This window comes from Moschus berezovskii, chromosome 21 (genome assembly GCF_049115385.1).
Source record: "Moschus berezovskii isolate FMDL1 chromosome 21, NW_MosBer_1.0, whole genome shotgun sequence".
NCBI classification, from domain to species: domain Eukaryota; kingdom Metazoa; phylum Chordata; class Mammalia; order Artiodactyla; family Moschidae; genus Moschus; species Moschus berezovskii.
Genome location: NC_142480.1, coordinates 30,002,612 through 30,023,921, shown reverse-complemented (window position 1 = coordinate 30,023,921; position 21,310 = coordinate 30,002,612). Strand labels below are relative to the sequence as shown.

Genomic DNA, 21,310 nt, shown 5'->3' with positions numbered 1-21,310 from the left:
CCCACAACATACATGTTACCCTTTTCTCTTCCACTCCAACCGTGCTGTGCCTTTCCTCAGGCACCCTGAAGTGACAGCATCAGCACCAAAGTCATCCTATTTGCCTAAACTTTGCAAATGCATATTGTTTATAGGATATCATGCATCAGAAGGTGTGCAGTTGATATTTGCAGTTGAGCAATGCAGAACGTTGGTGTTCCTTTGGAATTCAATGCCCACAAATAATCCTTCAGTATTTCAGAGGGTCATTTTTCTAAACTTTAATTTTCAATGTGAAAATTAAAAACAAAAATTTAAGAGAACAAACAGATGCATATGTTTTATATCTACCATAAATTTGTTTTACAAGTATTAACTAGGATTTAAATATACAGCTCCCAAACGAGTACAGTGCATGACCAGATGGGCATCGACTTGGATATTTATCAGGATTACATGTACAGATGCTTCTGAAATCTGGTTCTTAAGAGTTATGTTATGACCCTTCCTTCTTGTTTTTTGTTTTTGGGGTGTGTGTGCTGGTGTGTGTATGGTGTGTTTCTCTTTTATTCAGTTTTCCTGATACAGTTAGAAACTATTAAATCCTAAGAAGTTGCATGCATTTTGGCAAACACACTGATATAATTATACTTCAAAAATATGATACAAGATTTTTTAACACATAGTATCCGGATCTTTAAACATTTAGAAGCTTATTCAACTGAGAAAATATCCAATGATTAATTTTTACCTGTAGCCAAGGGTGACTCAAAGTCTTATCCACACTATAGCGCTTTCTCATTTTCACTTGCAGCAAATTATTGATAAGATCAATGGCTGAAAAAAAATTTATTGGTAAAAATAGATGATATATCTGAAACATATATGTAATTTATTTGTAGTTTATTCCACATCTGCTCTTTCACACAGTTAAATGCAACACAGTGATAACAGACACTAGAACCTGAAGAAAAATCCTCTTGAGAATTCTAAAACCTTGGCCTTAATTTTACTTTGGATCCTAAAAAATTAAACTGAAAATAACTGTAGAGGAAGGAGTATGAGTCTTTGTGAGTATGATGTGAATTCTTTTGGTTTAGTTTTCAACACACTTTTCTGAAGTTGGAGTTTTGTTTAAATATATACCATTTAAAGGTGTTGCACTAATGGCAGGATAAAACTAATATTCAAGAGACAGCATTGACCAATTTTTGTATAAAGTGTGTTTGAAGTTTGAATACACACAATTGGCTTTGTAGTTTTTGAATTAAATGACAGATATCTGCACACTGCATTTAAAAGGAAGAAAATAAAGTACAACATAGACATGACTCATGATCAACTTAAAAAGCCAACGATCTGGTGGTGAAATACTTGTCTCTTTCAATTTGCTTTTAAAATTAACCACTGAATTACAGTTATATCACCCTTCATTGTTTCACAGGGAAGACAGGAAAGCAACCTAACAGCAATTCTTCTAAGAGGTTACAATCACAAGCCATCCAGCCCTGTACTCAGCCTCTGATGGGGACTTTAACACAGTGTAATTCAGGAAAAAAGGTGATTCTTCTAGTTATCTAGTCTATGAAGCATTTTACCTAGAGTACCATGTGTCAATCACCTTTCCAAAAACTATATTTTCAGCCTATACCATTAACTGTAGGGCATATGCTATGCACAGGCCTGTACTATAATTAACAGCACCTCTTTGAAAAATAAGAATAACTTTTTCATCCCCCAGGCAAAGGGCTGGGAGCGGTAAAAAGTACATCCTGGAAAGACATCTTGAAAACAAGATCTTAAAGTATTGATGTGACTGATAGAAAACCGTTAGTGACTGTTCGCCTAACCAGAGCCTTGAGGGAGTTGCTGAGAAAGGGCCTCACTAGCTGAAGGGCTAAACAAAGTCATGAAAGGCCTGAAGGTGTGACACGAAGGACTGTGCATTGTGTATCTCTATCCCTGATCTGAGATGGTAAAGAACAGATACCTCTAGAGCACGAGTAAGGAAGTAGAAGTTAACAATAAAGGCATGCAAGGATTAGGATCTGGGCTTTTGCCTGAGAATAGCATCAGCCCCCTGATCCCTACTTTATTTCTGAGTCTTCTTTTTCTTTATTCTTCTACGGCACCGCTCCCTCGGGTCGGTTCGTTGTTGGGTTGGTCCCGACATTAACAGTTCACTATTTATTAAATTCATTAGCTTATGCTTCCCATTCATTCCAATAATAACTTCCCATTTCTTTCTTTCCACTAGAATTTTCCTCCCAAAAAGAATTTAGTGAAATCTGCCAAACTAATGGAAACATTCACATTTTGCGAAAGAATACATTCCCTCCCTTAATCTATCCTGGTCATTAAGTTTCTTAAAAGATGGATCTTCCTACCAAATACCTTAAATAGGTATCTGACAAAGATGCAAATTCACTCCCCACCTTCCTCAACTACCAAGTCCTGAATGAGGGAGCTTTGACCCAATTGCTTGGTCTACATCACTCACTCTGAATGGATCTGAAAACACTTCATTTACAGAAGTCCCTGTAAAATAAAAATAACTTTATTCCATCAGAATGAATCAGAATTCTGTTATCTGGCAAAGAGAAATGATTCCTACAGGCTTTTGGTAATCTAGAATTGTAGCTCCTGAGACTAATATTCAAAGTGTTTGCCTGCATGGAAGGACTGCAGAATGAAACTGCTAAGAATTTTTTCACTGGAGAAAGTAAATGTAACAACTCACATTTAAATGCTGTCTATGCCCTTACACCCTTGCCTTAGCTAGGATATCTTAGGAAACACAATATTTAGTACAATTTCAGATTCCAAGCATGTGTTCTCAGAGAGCTTTTCAAAGTATAGTTCTCTCAGTGAACTGTGTATCGGGCCTGGGCTTTAAAACATCCATTCACATGATTTACTCACTGGTGAGTAAAGTGCACCTTCCATTCTGGCTGCTGTGAAGTCACACAGCAAAATATGGAGAAGAAGGGGAGAGAGGAGAGTGCGTGTGCTCCGGCAAGCATGTCGCAACATTACACTACCCCGGACGCCACAGGGAATAAGGACACGTTATTAATTCACTCCTTCTGCTTTGAATTCTATAATTAGGAAGGTAGGAGTACTGTAACTCAACAAAAAGTCTGGTTCGTGCCCAAATGGGCCCCAACAGTGAACCACACTGCCTAATGGGGAGGGAAGTCCTGCCAGAGGAGAAACTCGACGTGTGTGAAGGGAATGAAGTATATGAAGATGAAAAAATTGCTCTGCTGAGTGAAGCATGTAATCACAAGTCCGACTACAGCTGCAGTACCCAGCTGACCTGAATAAGCACAGCAAGCCAGTGACAAATACCTCCAAGAGAAAAGACTTTAGGACACAAGGAGAGAATTAGACAGGACATGTGTGTCTATATACTCGTGTGTGTGTCTGTGCATTTACAAATACATTTTGTGGCTCTTGGCAGCAGAAAATAGAAATAGCTATTATATGTTGGACGTTAGTTAAATATTGGGAGCTTGTTGCTGAGAAAACAGGCCCATCATTAGTGTTCGGGAGTTCCATTCCACTGGCCACTATTTCTGGAACTTCTAAATCCTTTCCATTTCATTAATCAAGTTTCATATAACCCAACAATAAATGCACCATCCAAAATACTTTCACTGAGCTCATTTTATAAGAAGACTCTGAAGTATGTGTGTGTGTTTTTAAACATATTCTCTTTATTGACCACATCCATCACATGTATGTGTCATTTGTTTATCTGTTGATTCACCAAATCTTCCTTAAGGAATTACTGTTGGCAATGACATTGGCAATAAAAAAGTTAATGATAAAGCTCTGAAAAGCTCCCAAGTGCAAAGGCAATTCCAAAGGCAAAATATGCATACATACAAAATGACAAAATGCACCATTCTAAACCCTTGACCTTTATTAATACCCTCCTCAAGGAAAAGTGCTTTCTTCAGCATTTCTGAAATGTAACTAGCTAGAGTCCTAGTGACTAACTCCAGTGGTCCAAACTATTTCACATGTCAATAATATTTCATGATACCAGTGAGAAGAATTATTTTCTCCTATGTCGGGCCCAAAGTTGTCATTTTTACAACTTACCCACATTAATCCTATTTATGTTTTAGATGCAATGGAGAACTTGACTATTCCACATGACAGCTCTTCAAGTCTTGGGGACTGTGATTCACTTTACCCTTGCTCTCTGCAGTTCTTTCAGCGGCCCTTCAGCCTCCCCAGTTTCTCTGTGCACCCTAACTTTTATGTTTACCAGCTGTTCTTGTTCACAGTAGACCAGAATTTTTTTCACAATTAGCTGCCAACTTGATATGAACACATAGGTATTATCCATAAGGCTTAGGAGGAAATTTTTCCTTTTTTTAAAAATTTCACATTCATATTCTTAGGTAGTCCTCAAAACAAGCATATAAAAGTGCAGCCATGAAATTAAAAGACGCTTACTCCTTAAAAGGAAAGTTATGACCAACCTTGATAGTATATTAAAAAGCAGAGACATTACTTTGCCAGCCAAGGTCCATCTAGTCAAGGCAATGGTTTTTCCCGTGGTCATGTATGGATGTGAGAGCTGGACTGTGAAGAAACCTGATCGCCAAAGAATCGATGCTTTTGAATTGTGGTGTTGGAGAAGACTCTTGAGAGTCCCTTATACTTCAAGGAGATCCAACCAGTCCATTCTAAAGGAGATCAATCCTGGGTGTTCATTGGAGGGACTGATGCTAAAGCTGAAACTGCAATACTTTGGCCACCTCATGCGACGAGTTGACTCACTGGAAAAGACTCTGATGCTGGGAAAGGTTGGGGGCGGGAGGAGAAGGGGACGACGGAGAATGAGATGGCTGGATGGCATCACCGACTCTGTGGACATGAGTTTGAGTGTACTCCGGGAGTTGGTGATGGACAGGGAGGCCTGGTGTGCTGTGATTCACGGGGTCGCGGAGAGTCGGACATGACTGAGCGACTGAACTGAACTGAACTATTTTACCTCTATTTTATATAAAAGGAAAAACTGGAACTTCAAAAGGTCACAAAATTTGGTCAGTTTCCAGGTAACAGCTAAAGATGAAACCCAGGGGAACAGATTCTAAACCCATGCTCTTAAATACTGTGGCATGCAGCACCCATGTCATACCATTAACTCATTAACTGATGATAATGTAAAAATCTAATTAAAAAATTTTCCAACAATGAACATTAAATTCTTCTTAGTTATGTTTCTAACACATTCCTGTGTACATAAATGCCCAGATATAGACAGATCTATCTCTCTCTTTAATCTATCTTTCTGACTTTAGTTCAACATTTTGGCTTTCAAAGACTATTCTGAATGTGATGTGACCCTCTGCCATTGAAAGGACTAATCCTCTACCTTTCTACCATTTCCAAACTGAATAAGCCTATCTGCTAGTATTAATCAAATTACTATGAATCTTTTTTCAGGATAAAGCTTAAACATAGAACTTGAATAAACGAATATTGACTAGTATTGGCTTTTAGTCATTTCCTTCTTAATACCAGAGTTTTCTAAATGTTTGCAAACTATTCATCACTCATTCTAGGATTTAGACAAGAACAACTATTAAGCTTCTTCCTGAATGACTACAGAATCCATTCTTCCCCTCTTTTAGAAATTCAGAAAACTCTGGTCTGTTCTAAGTATCCTGGTATCTCTCCCAATTTATTCAGGACTTATTAATATAATTATCCACAATGGCTCTAAGAACACCTCTGTCAGCTTCAACATACAGTATATCCTGCTCTGAACATCAGTCATAGTTTACAGTTGCTATTGAGTGTTCTCTTATGACACCACTATCCCCCACCCCACTCCCCAAGTACTAGCTCCCAGCTGCTGCTGCTGCTGCTAAGTCACTTCAGTCGTGTCCGACTCTGTGCGACCCCATAGACGGAAGCCCACCAGGCTCCCCCGACGCTGGGACTCTCCAGGCAAGAACACTGGAGTGGGTTGCCATTTCCTTCTCCAATGTGTGAAAGTGAAAAGTGAAAGTGAAGTCGTTCAGTCGTGTCTGACCCTTAGTGACCCCACGGACTACAGCCTACCAGGCTCCTCCATCCATGGGATTTTCTAGGCAAGAGTACTGGAGTGGCTTGCCATTGCCTTCTCCGGACTAGCTCCCAGCAGAGACTGTTAAATGTAAGCCTCAAATGTAAAGATCTAAGCTAAGACGAGAAGGAAGCTGATAGCAATGGAGTAAAAAGACTAGTAAAACTGGAGTAGCTATGGCAGTCCCCCAAAAGAGACAACATCACAAAAATAATTCCAAATGGGATCCCAACTCCAGTTCCAAAACTCAATTCAAGACTGGGAATTCTGATCCAGAGGGAATTTGACAGGACCTGCCTCTGAAAGTGAAGGATGGGCAGGGTTGGAGAAAGGAGAGACGATGGGAAAGACAGATACAAAAAATTGAGCCATTCTGAGAACTTCTTTCAAAAACAAAGGAGAAAGGAACCATGGTTTGGTGGTGGGAAATAACAAGTGACAAAGGACTGCAGCAGAACGGGAAGTCAGAAGGAAAAGTGACAGGCTGGCATGTCAGAACAGGATACTAGCGCCCAAGGAAGAAGTTTAGAAGAAAGCAGAAAACTCCAGGTTTCCTGGAGCTCCAGGAAGATGTGGAGCCCCATGATAAAGAGATACTTGGGGAAGCAGAGAAAGTCTCAAATTCCTGATACCTATTACTTCCTTCCATAGATACAGCAAAAACTACCTATTCCAATGTGCTTCCCAGGTGGCTCAGTGGTAAAGAATCTGCCTCCTTAATGGAGGAGATGTGAGTTTGAACCTCTCGAGCAGGAAATGGCAAACCACTCCAGTCTCCTTGCTGGTGAATCCCATGGACAGAGAGCATGGTAGACTACAGTCCGTAGGGATGCAGAGTCAGATGGAACTGAGCTCACACACCACCACATATTGCAGTATCTGCTTTTCATGAGGTAAAGTTTATTGCTACACAGGGCTGGATTTGTCACAGTTTGGGGCAATAAGCAGATGTAATTTGGAATAGCTGTTGTTGTGTTTGGGGCCAAATATGTGCAGGAAAATCCTCCATTCTCTTGAGTTATATTTTTTCTTTTACACCCTCTTTCCTTTATTTTCTCAATTTGAGGCCCTCCTCCCTAGCAAAGAACACAGGTGCAAAATAGGGTTCCTCCTTCTCTTGCAGTAAATACGTCATCAACTTTTTCAGAGAGTAGTAGGATTATTTTCTGATTGTACCTGCCCATTTACTTTGAGAGTTAGCCTTTCTACTCTTATTCTGAGAGCTCTGTTCTCTGATTCACCCTTGAACTCAATCTCTTCCTTCCATATTACTAATAAATAGTCTTAAGAGCAAGCTCTCTGAGCACCTCAAATAGCCACATTGGGACAATGTGAGAAGTCTTTTCTCTTCCTTTCTCACTGGAAAATTTTAAACAATTGTATGGTTCATATTTTTATTTTAAACAATCTCCTCTCAAAAGTACAATATTTTGTGTTTTCTAAAACGTCTCTAGCCATGGATTCATATTCATGTTTCCAATAAAATAAAAGCAAAGAAAATCTGTTTTATGATGCCTAATGTTTCTTTTTTGCTACAACAAATTCTTGGCTAACAGTTATTTTTCTCCTAACATCCTGTAAAATAATTTGAAAAATTTATCAAACATTCCTTTTTTTGTTTTTTTACCAGAATGGACTTTCAGCAGATGTGGGGATACCTGAAGTTCTGTGCAGCCGGTTTGGCAGGTATACAAGTGTATCTGAACAAGAATAAAATTAAAAGGTATACACAGGTGCTGAAGGGCTCTATGCCTTAATATGAAAGGAAATGTTCCATCAGACTCTTAATTGTATGGATTCTATTTTCTTCAGGTGTCAAAATTCAGAATCATCTTTGAAATTGTGGAATCGATACTGCCGTCATTCTCCATTTCAAAGTAAATACCACGTATATGGACACAACAGACTCTGTGTAGAGGCACACTGGCATGTGTTACAGCTAAATCAAAGGATTCCAAAACTTGGAGAACAGGCCAGAAAAAGAATGGAACTGAATATTTTTGAAGACATAATAGGTCCCTCAGGTGACCCCTCTCAGTCACCTTCCATTTTCCAAAATAAATTTTTTTTTTAACGTGCTGTTTGGCCTGTGGGATTTTAGTCCCTGACCTGGGATGAAACCTAGGCCTCTGAGGTGAAAGGGCCAGGTCCGAACCCCTGAACTGCCACACAAGTCCCCCATTTCCCATCTTTTATCATTTTGGTACCTGCCTGTCTCCCCACTCTCCCCACTAGAGTTTAGCTTCTTTAAGCTTGCCCGGATTGTATATTCATTTTTGCACAATTTCATAAATATTTAAAATAAAATGCATCATTTAATGTATTAGGAAAATGCTTACTAAATAGCATTTGGTAGATTGAATACATTAATTAGAAATTTAAATATGTATTTTCTCAGCTCTAAGTTTTAATATCCACATTATGTGCATATGGTTTGTATATTTTGGCTAAAAATACTCCTGGATGGTAGGACATCACATCTCCACAAACAGATCACAGGATCAGTGGCTTCCATCAGAAAATCAGAATAATGCGGAGAGTATCTGCAATACAGATCATGTTTATTTTACAACGCTTATTTGACACAAGATAAATTATCTGTGAAACTCTGGGGCTGACCTGTTTTGTACAGACAAGTCAGTTTAAAGAATTGCTTTTCCATACTGTCTTCTGTCCAGCTGCAGATTAGTGAGGTACAGAATTTCAAATTAGAAGCCAGATCAAAACTATCACTCTAGTGTTGGAGTCATCATTGGTCACTACTGAGCGCCTTGTTTTCTTTTCCCCCTTTCCATTCTGCTTCACTGCCTCTCATCCTGTAGGCTCAGTACTTCTCCCTTTGGCTTGCTTCATGCTGATGGTAAGTTGTGTGTTTATTTAAAAAATCGTTTTGCAACCCTTCACATTCCAGCTCTCAACCCAGCAAGCTGTTGCCCGGCAACACTAACTGGGACTCTCCTCTCAGGGGCTGCAACCAGAGGCTGTCAGCAGCAAACAAGGCTGCTGGAAATCATCATCTCACTCGTTCCTGAGTCAATTACTGCAATCCAATGAAGTGCAAGACCTTTAGAGACTCAAGCTGGGTCTTTCCTTTCCCAGTTCTTGCCTCTGTAGAAAGTTACTCCATCCTTGGGTACTCCTTTGCTTCAGTTTCTATTTAATTTCCTCCTAAAGACTAGAAAAACAATATTGTATATCATGAATTGTTTAAATGCAGCATACAGCAGCCCCCAAACTGATACCAAATTGATACAAAATTTAAAAATCTAAATTAAAATATATTTATATTATTCTAATGAAGTTTGAGATGGGTTTTTTTTTTTCTTTCATTTTCACTTCAAAGAGATTTTTGGCTTTTGGGTGTTTTTCTAAATGCTGATACTCAAGTCAAAGGCAAATGATAAAGTCTTCAGAGGAGCAGTTTCCAGGTATCAGTAGTTTCAGGAGAAGTTTGTTGTTCAGTCGCTCAGTCATGTTCAACTCTTTGCAACCCTATGGACTGCAGCATGCCAGGTTTCCCTGTCCTTCACTATCTCCCGGAGTTTGCTCAAACTCATGTCCATTGAGTCGATGATCCCATCCAAACATCTCATCCTCTGTCACCCGCTTCTCCTCTTGCCCTCAATCTGTCCCAGCACCAAGATTTTCACATCACTTGTCCAAAGTATTGGAGCTTCAGCATCAGTACTTACAATGAATATTCAGGGTTGATTTCCTTTAGGATTGACTGGTTCGATCTCCTTGCTGTCCAAGGGACTCTCAAGAGTGTTCTCCAGCACAACAGTTCAAAAGCATCAATTCTTCGGCACTCAGCCTTCTTTATGGTCTAACTCTCACATCCACACATGACCACTGGAACAACCGCAGCTGTGACTATATAGACCTGTGTCGGCAAAGTGATGTCTCTGCTTTTTAATTTGCTGTCTATGTTTGTCATAGCTTTTTTTTCAAAGAGCAAGCCTCTTTTAATTTCATGGCTGCAGTCGCCATCTGCAGTGATTTGGGAGCCCAAGAAAATAAAGTCTCTCACTGTTTTCATTGCTTCTCCATTGATTTGCCAGGAAGTGATGGGATCAAATGCCATGATCTTAGTTTTCTGAATGCTGGGGTCTTAAGCCAGCTTTTTAACTCTTCTCTTTCACCCTCATCACGAAGCTCTTTAGTTCCTCTTTCCTTTCTGCCATAAGGGTGGTATCATCTGCATGTCTGAGGTTATTGATATTTCTCCCAGCAATTTTGACTCCAGTTTTAGCTTCATCCAGCCTAGCATTTTGCATGATGTACTCTGCATAGGAGTTACATAAGCAGAGTGATAATATATAGCCTTGACATACTCCTTTCCAATTTTGAACTAGTTTGTTGTTCCATGTCTGAATCTAATTGTTGCTTCTTGATCTGCATACAGGTTTCTCACGAGGCAGCTAAGGTTTCTAATATGTGGTTCAGATGGTAAAGAATCTGTCTGCAATGCAGAAGACCTGGGCTCGATCCCTAGTTCAGGAAGATCCCCTGGAAAAAGGGATGCCTGCCCACTCTAGCATTCTTGCCTGGAGAATTCCATGGACAAAGGAGCCTGACGGGTTACAGTTATGGGGTTGCAAAAGAGTCAGACACAACTTAGCGACTAACACTTTCACTTTTCTTTCCGGTTGAGAAAGACTGTGCTAAAGTAGTGCTTCCTGGACATTTACATGCATATGAACAATCCAGGGATCTTAAACTGGAATTCCTGATTAGATAGGTCTGGGGTGGTACCTAAGAGTCCCAGGTGGATCCTTAGACCACATTTTGAATAACAAGGGACTAGAGGTATGAGACGGAGAAGGCAATGGCAAGCCACTCCAGTACTATTGCCTGGAAAATCCCATGGATGGAGGAGCCTGGTAGGCTGCAGTCCGTGGGGTCACTAAGGGTCAGACATGACTGAGTGACTTCACTTTCACTTTTCACTTTCCACTTTCACACACTGGAGAAGGAAATGGCAACCCACTCCAGTGTTCTTGCCTGGAGAATCCCAGGGACGGGGGAGCATGGTGGGCTTCCGTCTATGGGGTCGCACAGAGTCGGACACGACTGAAGTGACTTAGCAGCAGCAGCAGCAGCAGAGGTATGAGAACACTAAACGTAGCCAGTAACAGTTTAATATTGCCCAAAGTGCCCTGGAATAGATGGCTATAAACATAGACAAAAGTATCTGTCCTCAATCCCATCTTGTTCAGAATTCTGGAATGAAGACATACTGAAGGTAATAGAAAGGTTTTAGGATAGCTTATACTCAGAGGAAGACGACAGGAAGAGCAAACAAGTTGGATTACACCAATAAGTTCTAAAATAACTATATACATATACAGCTGTACTGTCAAGATAAAGTTTAACAGAGACAGATGAAACAGAGTCCTCTATTTAGCTTCCTGCCCCCACAAAAGAGGGCTTCCCAGGTGGTGCTAGTGGTAAAGAATCAACCTGCAGGAGATGCCAGAGACATAGGTTTGATCCCTGTGTCAGCAAGACCCTTTGGAGAAGGAAACAGCAACCTAACCCAGTATTCTTACCTGGAGAATCCCATGGACAGAGGAGCCTGGTGGGCTACAGTCCATGGGGTCACAAAGAGTCAGACATAACTGAGCACACATGCACCCCACAAAAGAAATTTAAAAACAACCCAGGCTAAGTGCAGATTTGAAAAATATGGTCTATCAATATTTACAAGAAAAAATCCAGAATTCTAAATGCACAGTAAACTCAATATGAGTCTACATTTCATCCATAAATCAAGTGTTATTTTAAGCGCTACTAAAAGGAATGAGTTCTTTATAATAAAGGAATGGTGAATTCATGTTACTTCAGGCTCACTGAACCTTGAGTCAGAACAGTTTTGAGTTTTGATTTAAAAGGAACGCAAAGAGGGGAGTGTTTGGACCGATGTAAAACAGGTGGTTCAAGGAAAAACTGACTGCCCAGGAGAAGAGAAGATTGGAGTGACACGATGGCTGTTTTCAAACCTCTGAGAAGAGCTTTTTTTTGAAAAAAGGATTGGGCTTGTTTCTACCAGTGGATTAAAAATCCAGAGACATTTTGTTCACTGTGCTAGGTTCAAACTGAAAGAAACATGGCTCCTCATAAAACTGTATATTTTCTATTACTGTAGCAACTTAGGAGTATTCTGGATAACTGCTCAGTGTATTGGTACTGTGGAATAGTATAGGGTTAAGATAAGATTTTTAACATTCTATATTTTGAAATATTATTGTTATGTGAAAGAAAGCAAACTTACAGAATATTTAACATTTCTTGTTCCTATATCCTGATACCTCTACATATATCTAGATGTCACATTTCAATTCAACCAGGATGTATTATACATTCAGAACTGACATTTTATTTTTATGACTGGGATATATAGAAAACATTTCAATTTGGATCACAATAAACAGTCAATTTTGAGCATTTATAATGCCAATGTTCTTGCTAAAACTTCTTCAGATCAGTTTCTCTCTACAAATTATCACTTGTTAGAGAAAAACCTCATTAATTATATTTTATTTGTTATCAAATGGTTCCTTTCCTGGTAGGACACCTTTTAAGATATTAATTTGGAATTTGGAATATGTTTATAAATAATATATATATACACTATGTAAAAGTATATTATATAAACAAACATACATATATTTAAAAATGCAGTCTACTAAGCAGATATTATTTAAACCATTGTATACCTTTGGCTCAAAATTTTGAAGTTTCTTATTACTGAACAAAAAGCACAGTGTTTTTAAAGAAAATTAAACACAAGTAATTCTAGAATATCTAACAGAGGTTGTTTAAAGTGTTAAAACCCAGTGGAAGTCCTGACCCACATCGCTCACTTTAGTTGATCAATCATGACAGAATCTCGCTGGACCTAGTCAAGCATTTTTAAGTAGTTCACTGCCTTGTCCCCTTGTATCTCCTCGTGCTGTTACGTCTGACAGTGGTGCTAATATGTTGACAAATCAATCTATTCATTAATATTCAGCAGGCTTGCTGGATCTGCAAGCCTCATAAACTGTTACAAACACAGTTTGATTTTTAAATGACAATTGTCTTTCTTTTGTTTCTCATACCATTGGATTTCTCGGTCTCATCTACCCGAGGCTTATTTTCAATGGGGTTATTTTTTGTTTTGAACAATATGTAGAGAAAGAGGGACCTACAGCTGGTTCCTTTTCATGGCAAAGTGCTACTTCCAACTTAAGTGCTTAGCGTTCTGGAACGCTGTTGGATTTTGAAAACATACCATGTGGTAATGGGGCTAGGCTTTTATTTAGCTTTGCTTTGTGTTTGTACTGGCTGTATTTTTTATCTCCAATTTCTGGGGGAAAAACACACTTGTTAACAATTTTATTTGAATTTACCACATTGAATGGCAAAAAAAGTGCTTTTAAAATAAAATTTAGATGCTTGGATAAATTTAGTGGTATATTATTAAAGACATTCTAGGCCTTTGGATGTCATATATTCTGGACTGAACATAAATGTCAGCAGAGGACTGAGACCCAATGGAAGAATAAACTACAGCTGTGCTTATCAGGGGGAAGATGCAGAAGAAATATTGCCAGTGAGACTGTCAGATCACACAGTGGATAAAACCGTGTCACGGTGCGCCATCACAGGTTGATAATTTTGAACTAAAGACAAGCTATAGGATTAATGCAAGGGCATTTCCTTTTTTTTTTCCCCTTATCACATATGTCAAGGCTTTATGTCTGATCTTAATTCTTGATTATACCAACTAACCATGTGACTCTGAAGCTGAGCAGTGACAACACAGCAGGTGAGTTGAGAATAGGTGCTTCTTCAGGCTTCACCTGCAAGCACAGAAAATGATCCCTGTCTGCAGGGGTCGTGAGCTCGTTGTGAGACAATTTCCGAGGTTGCTTCTGTGTTGATTACTGCCTGCTTGCCTCTCTAATGGCATATAAAGGAATATCAAAACTCAGAAAGAAAAAATAGTAATTTATCTGGTGATCGTCATGGTCTATTACTAACCTTCCTCAAATTTACCGTGTGTCTCTAATTGAACACATCAATTCAATTTGATGATGGAAACGTACTTTTATTCTAACAGAGGCTTTCCTATCACTGCAGGTTTGTCATCATTCTCCTGGTAAGATGACTTGCACTGAAGCAAATTATATTTCACCTCATTAGCTATATAATCCACCTCACATGGTTACCAGTGTCACCTCGCTTCTTACTCTAAGAATATATTCAAGGGTAAACAAAGCTGTATAATAAAGTCATTTATAAAACAGAATAATTTAAATTGTAAGTGTTAGGATCTTGACCAGCTGAAGGAATGCAGAAAAGGAGAATTCATTTGACCTTCACATTTGCCTGATAGCCCAGGTGGTAAAGAATCTTCCTGCAATGCAGGAGACCCCAGTTCGATTCCTGGGTTGTGAAGATCTGCTGGAGAAGGGATAGGCTACCCTAGTATTCTTGGGCTTCCCTTGTGGCGCAGCTGGCAAACAACCTGACCGCAATGTGGGAGACCTAGGTTTGATCCCTGGGTTGGGAAAATCCCCTGGATAGGGAAAGGCTACCCACTCCAGTACTCTGGCCTGGAGAATTCCATGGACTATACAGTCTATGCGGTAGCAAAGAGTCGGACACGAGTGACTGAGTACACACATACACATCACGTAAGTATCATGAAGTTAGACATGCATGGTCTAAAGGTTTTCTAAAATTTAAAACTAATAAACAATATGTGGAACAATTTATTATATAACTATTATGAACTATATGATTACATCTCATGCCCCCTATAGCCTATAACCTATAAACCTACATTCTGTAGCATCAAATTTCTACACCTATGTCCACTCAAAAGAAAATTTTCAAGTGTTAAAAGGATTCTCTTTCCCTATATTTCTTGCATTGCTCAAAATCTTGACACGTTAGTTTCTTCTTTATTACACATAACTATTGTACAACTTTTTGCATTTCCTGGGGTGTTTTTTCTCCTTTAGTTTTGACAGTGGAAGTTTATCAGGAAGCTTTTTCTTACTAATTTTTCTTACTATTATCATGGAAGTCTATGTTGAAATACATTCAACATTTGGAACAAATTACATATCCTGATATTAAATATCTGATAAAGAAAATGACATGAATACAAAAAATGTTATAAATGAGAGAAACTTTTAATTTATCTAAATTTGAACATTCAGTTCAGTTCAGTCGCTCAGTCGTGTCCAACTCTTTGCGACCCCATGAATCACAGCACGCCAGGCCTCCCTGTCCATCACCAACTGCCGGAGTTCACTCAAAGTCATGGTCATCTAGTCGGTGATGCCATCCAGCCATCTCATTCTCTGTCGTCCCCTTCTCCTCCCACCCCCAATCCCTCCCAGCATCAGAGTCTTTTCCAGTGAGTCAACTCGTCGCATGAGGTGGCCAAAGTATTGCAGTTTCAGCTTTAGCATCAGTCCTTCCAATGAACACCCAGGATAGATCTCCTTTAGAATGGACTGGTTGGATCTCCTTGCAGTCCAAGGGACTCTCAAGAGTCTTCTCCAGCACCACAGTTCAAAAGCATCAGTTCTTCGGCGATCAGCCTTCTTCACAGTCCAACTCTCACATCCAAACATGACCACTGGAAAAACCATAGCCTTGACTAGTATTAGAAACCTATGCTAAAGCTGAAGCTGCAATACTTTGGCCACCTCATGCGACGAGTTGACTCACTGGAAAAGACTCTGATGCTAGGAGGGATTGGGGGTGGGAGGAGACGGGGACGACAGAGAATGAGATGGCTGGATGGCATCACCGACTCGATGGATATGAGTTTGAGTGAACTTTGGGAGTTGGTGATGGACAAGGAGGCCTGGCTTGGTGTGATTCATGGGGTCGCAGAGAGTCGGACACGACTGAGCGACTGAACTGAACTGAAACATTTTTTAGAGCTCTGTCAGCCATCACGTCTTTCAGGAGATCTGAGCGGTGTTTTAGAAAGTGTGTTTCATGGACTTCTTTCATTCTCAGAGCAAGATGGCAGTTTATGGCGGTGCAGTCTGGGAATCTTCATTATTAACCAGCTCCTCTGATTGATTGTTGACATGCCAAATTTAAAATATGTCTGCTATAGACTTAGAACTAGACAATTACAGGTAGTTTAAAATGAGCCATAATCAAAGAGGTTCTTTGGCAAAATTAATAGTAAACCCCTACCTTGCCTACCTTGTGAATATTCCTATTTTCTATTAGCTAGTTTTTCCATTTCCTGATTCTAAGCTCTATATCCTTGGTCCTTATTTCTTAAGTTATACATTGAGTGTTGCTTGCAATATTCTGGGTTTCTTTTTGGCAGTATCCACCCAAGTCACTCTTATTATGCATCAGATGTGACAAACAGGGAGGATAGCCTGGCCTAACTCTTGCTCCTGTGGCAATGCTACAAATGCAATGAAAGAAATGGTATATGGGGACATGATCAAGTAAGGTGCAATTCTCTTTAATTTCATCTGATTACTGATGCTTAAGCTCAAGCTCCAATACTTTGGTCACCTGATGTGAATAGCCAACTCATTGACAAAGACCCTGATGCTGGGAACGACTGAAGGCAAAAGGAGAAGAGGGAGGCAAAAGATGGATAGCATCATCAATTCAATGGACATGAACTAGGGTGAACTCCAGGAGACAGTGAGGGATAGGGAGGCCTGGTGTGTTGCAGTCCATGGGGTTGCAAAGAGTTGGACATGACAATGATTGAACAACAACAACAATTTAAAAATTGTGTAAGTGATAATGGGCTGCCCTTTCTATAAGACAAAGTAAATTTGCTAACCAAGCAAATACTTTAAAATAGGTGCAGAGTCTTTTCAAGGAACTGAGAAAAGTCATAGCATCTATGTGCTGAGGACTAAGCTTAACCTAGAATAAGATAAAAGGTGGAGGTGAGAGTGAGGCTATGTCTAGTTATTGACAAGTGGTATTGGATAAGCTTCCCAGCTGGCGCAGTGATAAAGAATCTGCATGTCAATGCAGGAGGTGCAAGAGACAGAGGTTCCGTCCCTGGGTTGGGAAAATCCCCTAGAGCAGGAAATGGCAACCCAGTCCAGTATTCTTGCCTGGAAAATCCCATGGACAGAGGAGCCTGGTGTCCGTGGGGCTGCAAAGAGTTGTATACAACTGAGCCACTGAGCACAGCACACAGTACAGTAAAGGTCACAACGATGAAAGTGCAACTCAGAACACTGCCCTAAAATGAACAGAAATGTTGAACTCCTCTCTTTCCATGATTACCTGAAGTCTCCTCCTGTGCAATAATCTGTAATCATATGATTCACTCTGGAGTGTTTTATTGTATACATGCATTCTTTTTTTTGTAAATTAATTTATTTACTTTAATTGGAGGCTAATTACTTTACAATATTGTAGTGGTTTTTGCCATATATTCACATCAATCAGCAATGGGTGCACATGTGTTCCCCATCCTGAACCCTCCTCCCACCTTCCTCCCCATCCCATCCCTCAGGGTCGTTCCAGTGCACCAGCCCTGAGCACCCTGTCTCAGGCATTGAACCTGGACTGGCGATCTATTTCACATACGATAATATACATGTTTCAATGCTATTCTCTCAAATCATCCCAACCTCGCCTTCTCCCAAGAGTCCAAAAGTCTGTTCTTTACAACTGTGTCTTTTTGTTGTCTCGCATATAGGGTCATCGTTACCATCTTTCTAAATTCCATATATATACGTTCTTATTTAGTTATATTTGTATGAAGTGAAAGTGTTAAGTCACTCAGTTGTGCCTGACTCTTTGCGACCCTGTGGACTGCAACTCATCAGGCTCCTCTGTCCATGAAATTCTCCAGCCAAGAATACTAGAGTGGGTTGCCTTTTCCTTTTCCAGAGGATCCTCCTGACCCAGAGATGGAACTCAGATCTCTCAACTTGCAGATAGATTCTTTACCATATGAGCCACAAGTAGTTGACTACATTTGTTTAGCTATATATAATTTATATAAGTATTTGGTTATATATATAACTGTAAGTAAATATATGTGTTTAGATACATGTGTAATTATACATGTATGTGCATAAACAAATAAATATATATATATATGTGCATATACACAGATCGATTGATCATGTAAAGTGATTGAAATAGAAAGTGTTTGATACATTTAAGGTAATCTATTTATATCAATCACTCTGCTAACTACTTGCCAGTGCAATTTCATTTAATAACCTAGTGAATTAGGAACTTGTATCACTGTATTTCAAACAAGAAAACTGAGACCTGAGAGAATAAGTAACTTGGATGAGGTCACCAAGATGCTGAGTGGGAGAGTTCTCAATTCAGGTCTTTGTCACTACAAGATCCTGTTTCCCTGTCTTTTTAGACATTAATAAAAATTGTGTTGCTATATTAGCTCTAAGCTAGGGAAAGCATATTAAGATTTAAATGTGAGAGCATGGCTAAATCCATTAGAAGGATAATCAAGTAGCTATAAATGCAGTGGGTAAGAGCATCTAGCTTGGAGCAGGCTGATAGGATTTGCAACCTAGCCCACTAAGGGAAGCCACTTAACCCTCTATGTCTACACTGCCTCATCTTTAAAATGAACACAGTTATAGTATCTACTCAAAGGTTTGAGACAACCAAGTTCATATATGTAAAGTGCATTAAGCAGTGCTTGGCTACAAGGCAAATGTTACAGAAGATCAGTGATTCTTCTTTTTCTTTCAAAATTTAATTAATTTTACTATCACCATTTTATCTGTACTATTTGCTGGGTTAGGTTTTCCTCAAAAAAATTTTTTTTCTTATTTTTCAAAGCACACTTTAATTTGCACAAAAAATCTATCTTTATAGTGGATGCCTGTTAATGCTTTTGTGTTTGTTTTCACCCTAGTATCTTTTCACTACAGGAACTACCTCTCTCCACCCTGGAGGGGCTCTCCATCATCCACATGGCCAATCAGAGCCTGGCTCCTGCGGTGACAATGTGATTGTTCCCAGGGTATTACGGGATTAAGCACAGCCAATCAGTGGCCCTTTCAGAGAATCTACAGCTACTGAGATAATTATGCTTCCATTCTGAGTCATATACAACGGGTAGCATGTTAGCCTGGAGCTGCTGGGAGATCACTTTGCACCACATGAGAAGTCTACCTGAGAAGGAAGACACCGTAAGGTAAAGCAGAGTGAGAGATGGAGAAATGTGTCACTTGAACCACAGGTTCCAGATGAATGGGGCTCACCTTCTGGACCTACCCCATTGTGTGAGTCAATAAATTATCTCAGTTAGTGAGAGGTAAGTTTATACTATTTGCACACAAATCCTGATATATTATTGGTAAGAGTATCTCTATAATGCTGGTACTCAGCTTATTATAATAGCATAAATAATTAATGAGTTTCAAATATCCCTTGAAATTGAAAGTGTTAGTCGCTCAGGTGCATCTGGCTCTTTAGAATTCCATGTACTGTATCCTGCTAAGCTCTTCTGTCCAAGGAATTCTCCAGACAGAATGCTTGAGTGAGTTGCCATTCCCTTCTCCAGGGGATCTTCCTGACCCAGGGATCAAACATAGGTCTCTTGCACTGCAGGCAGATTCTTTACTGTCTGAGCCACAAGGGAATCCCTATAAGTTCTAAAATTCAAGACATTAGAAATAAGCACCCTTTGGTGTGCAACACAGTGAGCTATAAAGAATGGAAATAGGGACTTCCCTGGCAGTACAGTGGTTAAGAATCTGCCTTCCAATACAGGAAATGCAGTTCAATCCCTGGTTGGGGAACTAAAACATCACATGCCGCAGGTAACGAAGCCTGCCAGTGTCACAAAGACCCAGTGCAGCCAAAATAAAACAGGAAATAAATAGAAACCAACTGTCTATGAAAAAAAAAGACAATCAATGGCTTCAAGTCCAAGCCCTACCATTCTGTGACCTTCAGTTCAGTTCAGTCGCTCAGTCGTGTCCGACTCTTTGTGACCCCATGAATCACAGCACACCAGGCCTCCCTGTCCATCACCAACTCCCGGAGTTCACTCAAACTCGTCCATCGAGTCGGTGATGCCATCCAGCCATCTCATTCTCTGTCGTCCCCTTCTCCTCCTGCTGAAACGATTGATCTCCTTTAGAATGGACTAGTTGGGTCTCCTTGCAGTCCAAGGGACTCTCAAGAGTCTTCTCCAGCACCACAGTTCAAAAGTATCAATTCTTCGGGCGATCAGCCTTCTTCACAGTCCAACTCTCACATCCATACATGACCACTGGAAAAACCATAGCCTTGACTAGACGGACCTTTGTTGGCAAAGTAATGTCTCTGCTTTTTAATATGCTGTCTATGTTGGTCATAACTTTCCTTCCAAGGAGTAAGCGTCTTTTAATTTCATGGCTGCAATCAGCATCCACAGTGATTTTGGAGCCCCCCAAAATACAATACTATATTGTATTGAGTCCATGTCTATATTAACAGAGAAAAAAGCATGATAAAGGAATTTTCTCATTCTGACACATCTATGTATGCTGCAAAGACCTTACAACTTTCTTCTATCTTTTGCTTTTTCATGCCAAGAAATAAAAAGTACAACTAACCGTATGACTGAAGAACACTTGGGAAATGCGCACAGAAGTCTGCATATAATTTCTAAAATTATACAATCAATTCTTGGTTACCCGCCAGAGCAACTGCGTAGCTTACTGTTCTGCTATCCTTTTCCTAGATCCAAGTCCTTGGCTCACCCCACACCTGCATTCTATAAATGCCTTTCACATCCTTTATCTCTTTCAGTTTCTATTACAACTTCATTACATGGGTAGGAATCATTACTCTGTTTTACAGATGAGAAACTGAAGCTCAAAGAGGTAAGTGATAGCTAATTAGAATGGCAGGAAGTACAACATCTCAAACTACTTCACTGCTGATCCTTACCTCTGATTTATTAGAGTCACTGAGGTGCCTAGATTTTTACTTCCTTGCTTCTGGATTTTTGCTGGTTCTGGTGTGATTTACAGTATACTGTAATATCAGCTGTGACCACTCTTTGCCAGATCCTAGTTTGCTAGTGTACTCATCAGATCCTATGTGCTGAATATTATTTGGTACTGGCCCTGTGATAATACCTAATCTGGAAAGTATTTGCTCCCAACAAGATAATGGAATAGAATCAAGCCAATAATTACTTTTGTAATTCCTCAGTTAATATTACGACATAATTTGGCCAGCTTTTCTTTATAT

The 21,310-nt window shown here is 39.7% G+C and overlaps 1 protein-coding gene across 2 annotated transcripts in view; it reads right to left on the bottom strand.

Annotated features, from left to right (window-relative positions):
- The window catches only part of PRKD1 (protein kinase D1), a 360,671-nt gene that overhangs the window by 2,000 nt on the left and 337,361 nt on the right, over positions 1-21,310 (bottom strand). For both annotated transcript variants that reach the window (XM_055418185.2, XM_055418186.2), the window contains one exon: positions 731-816. In XM_055418185.2, coding sequence (XP_055274160.1) covers positions 731-816 — 86 coding nt within the window. The remainder of the gene's footprint in view (positions 1-730; positions 817-21,310) is intronic.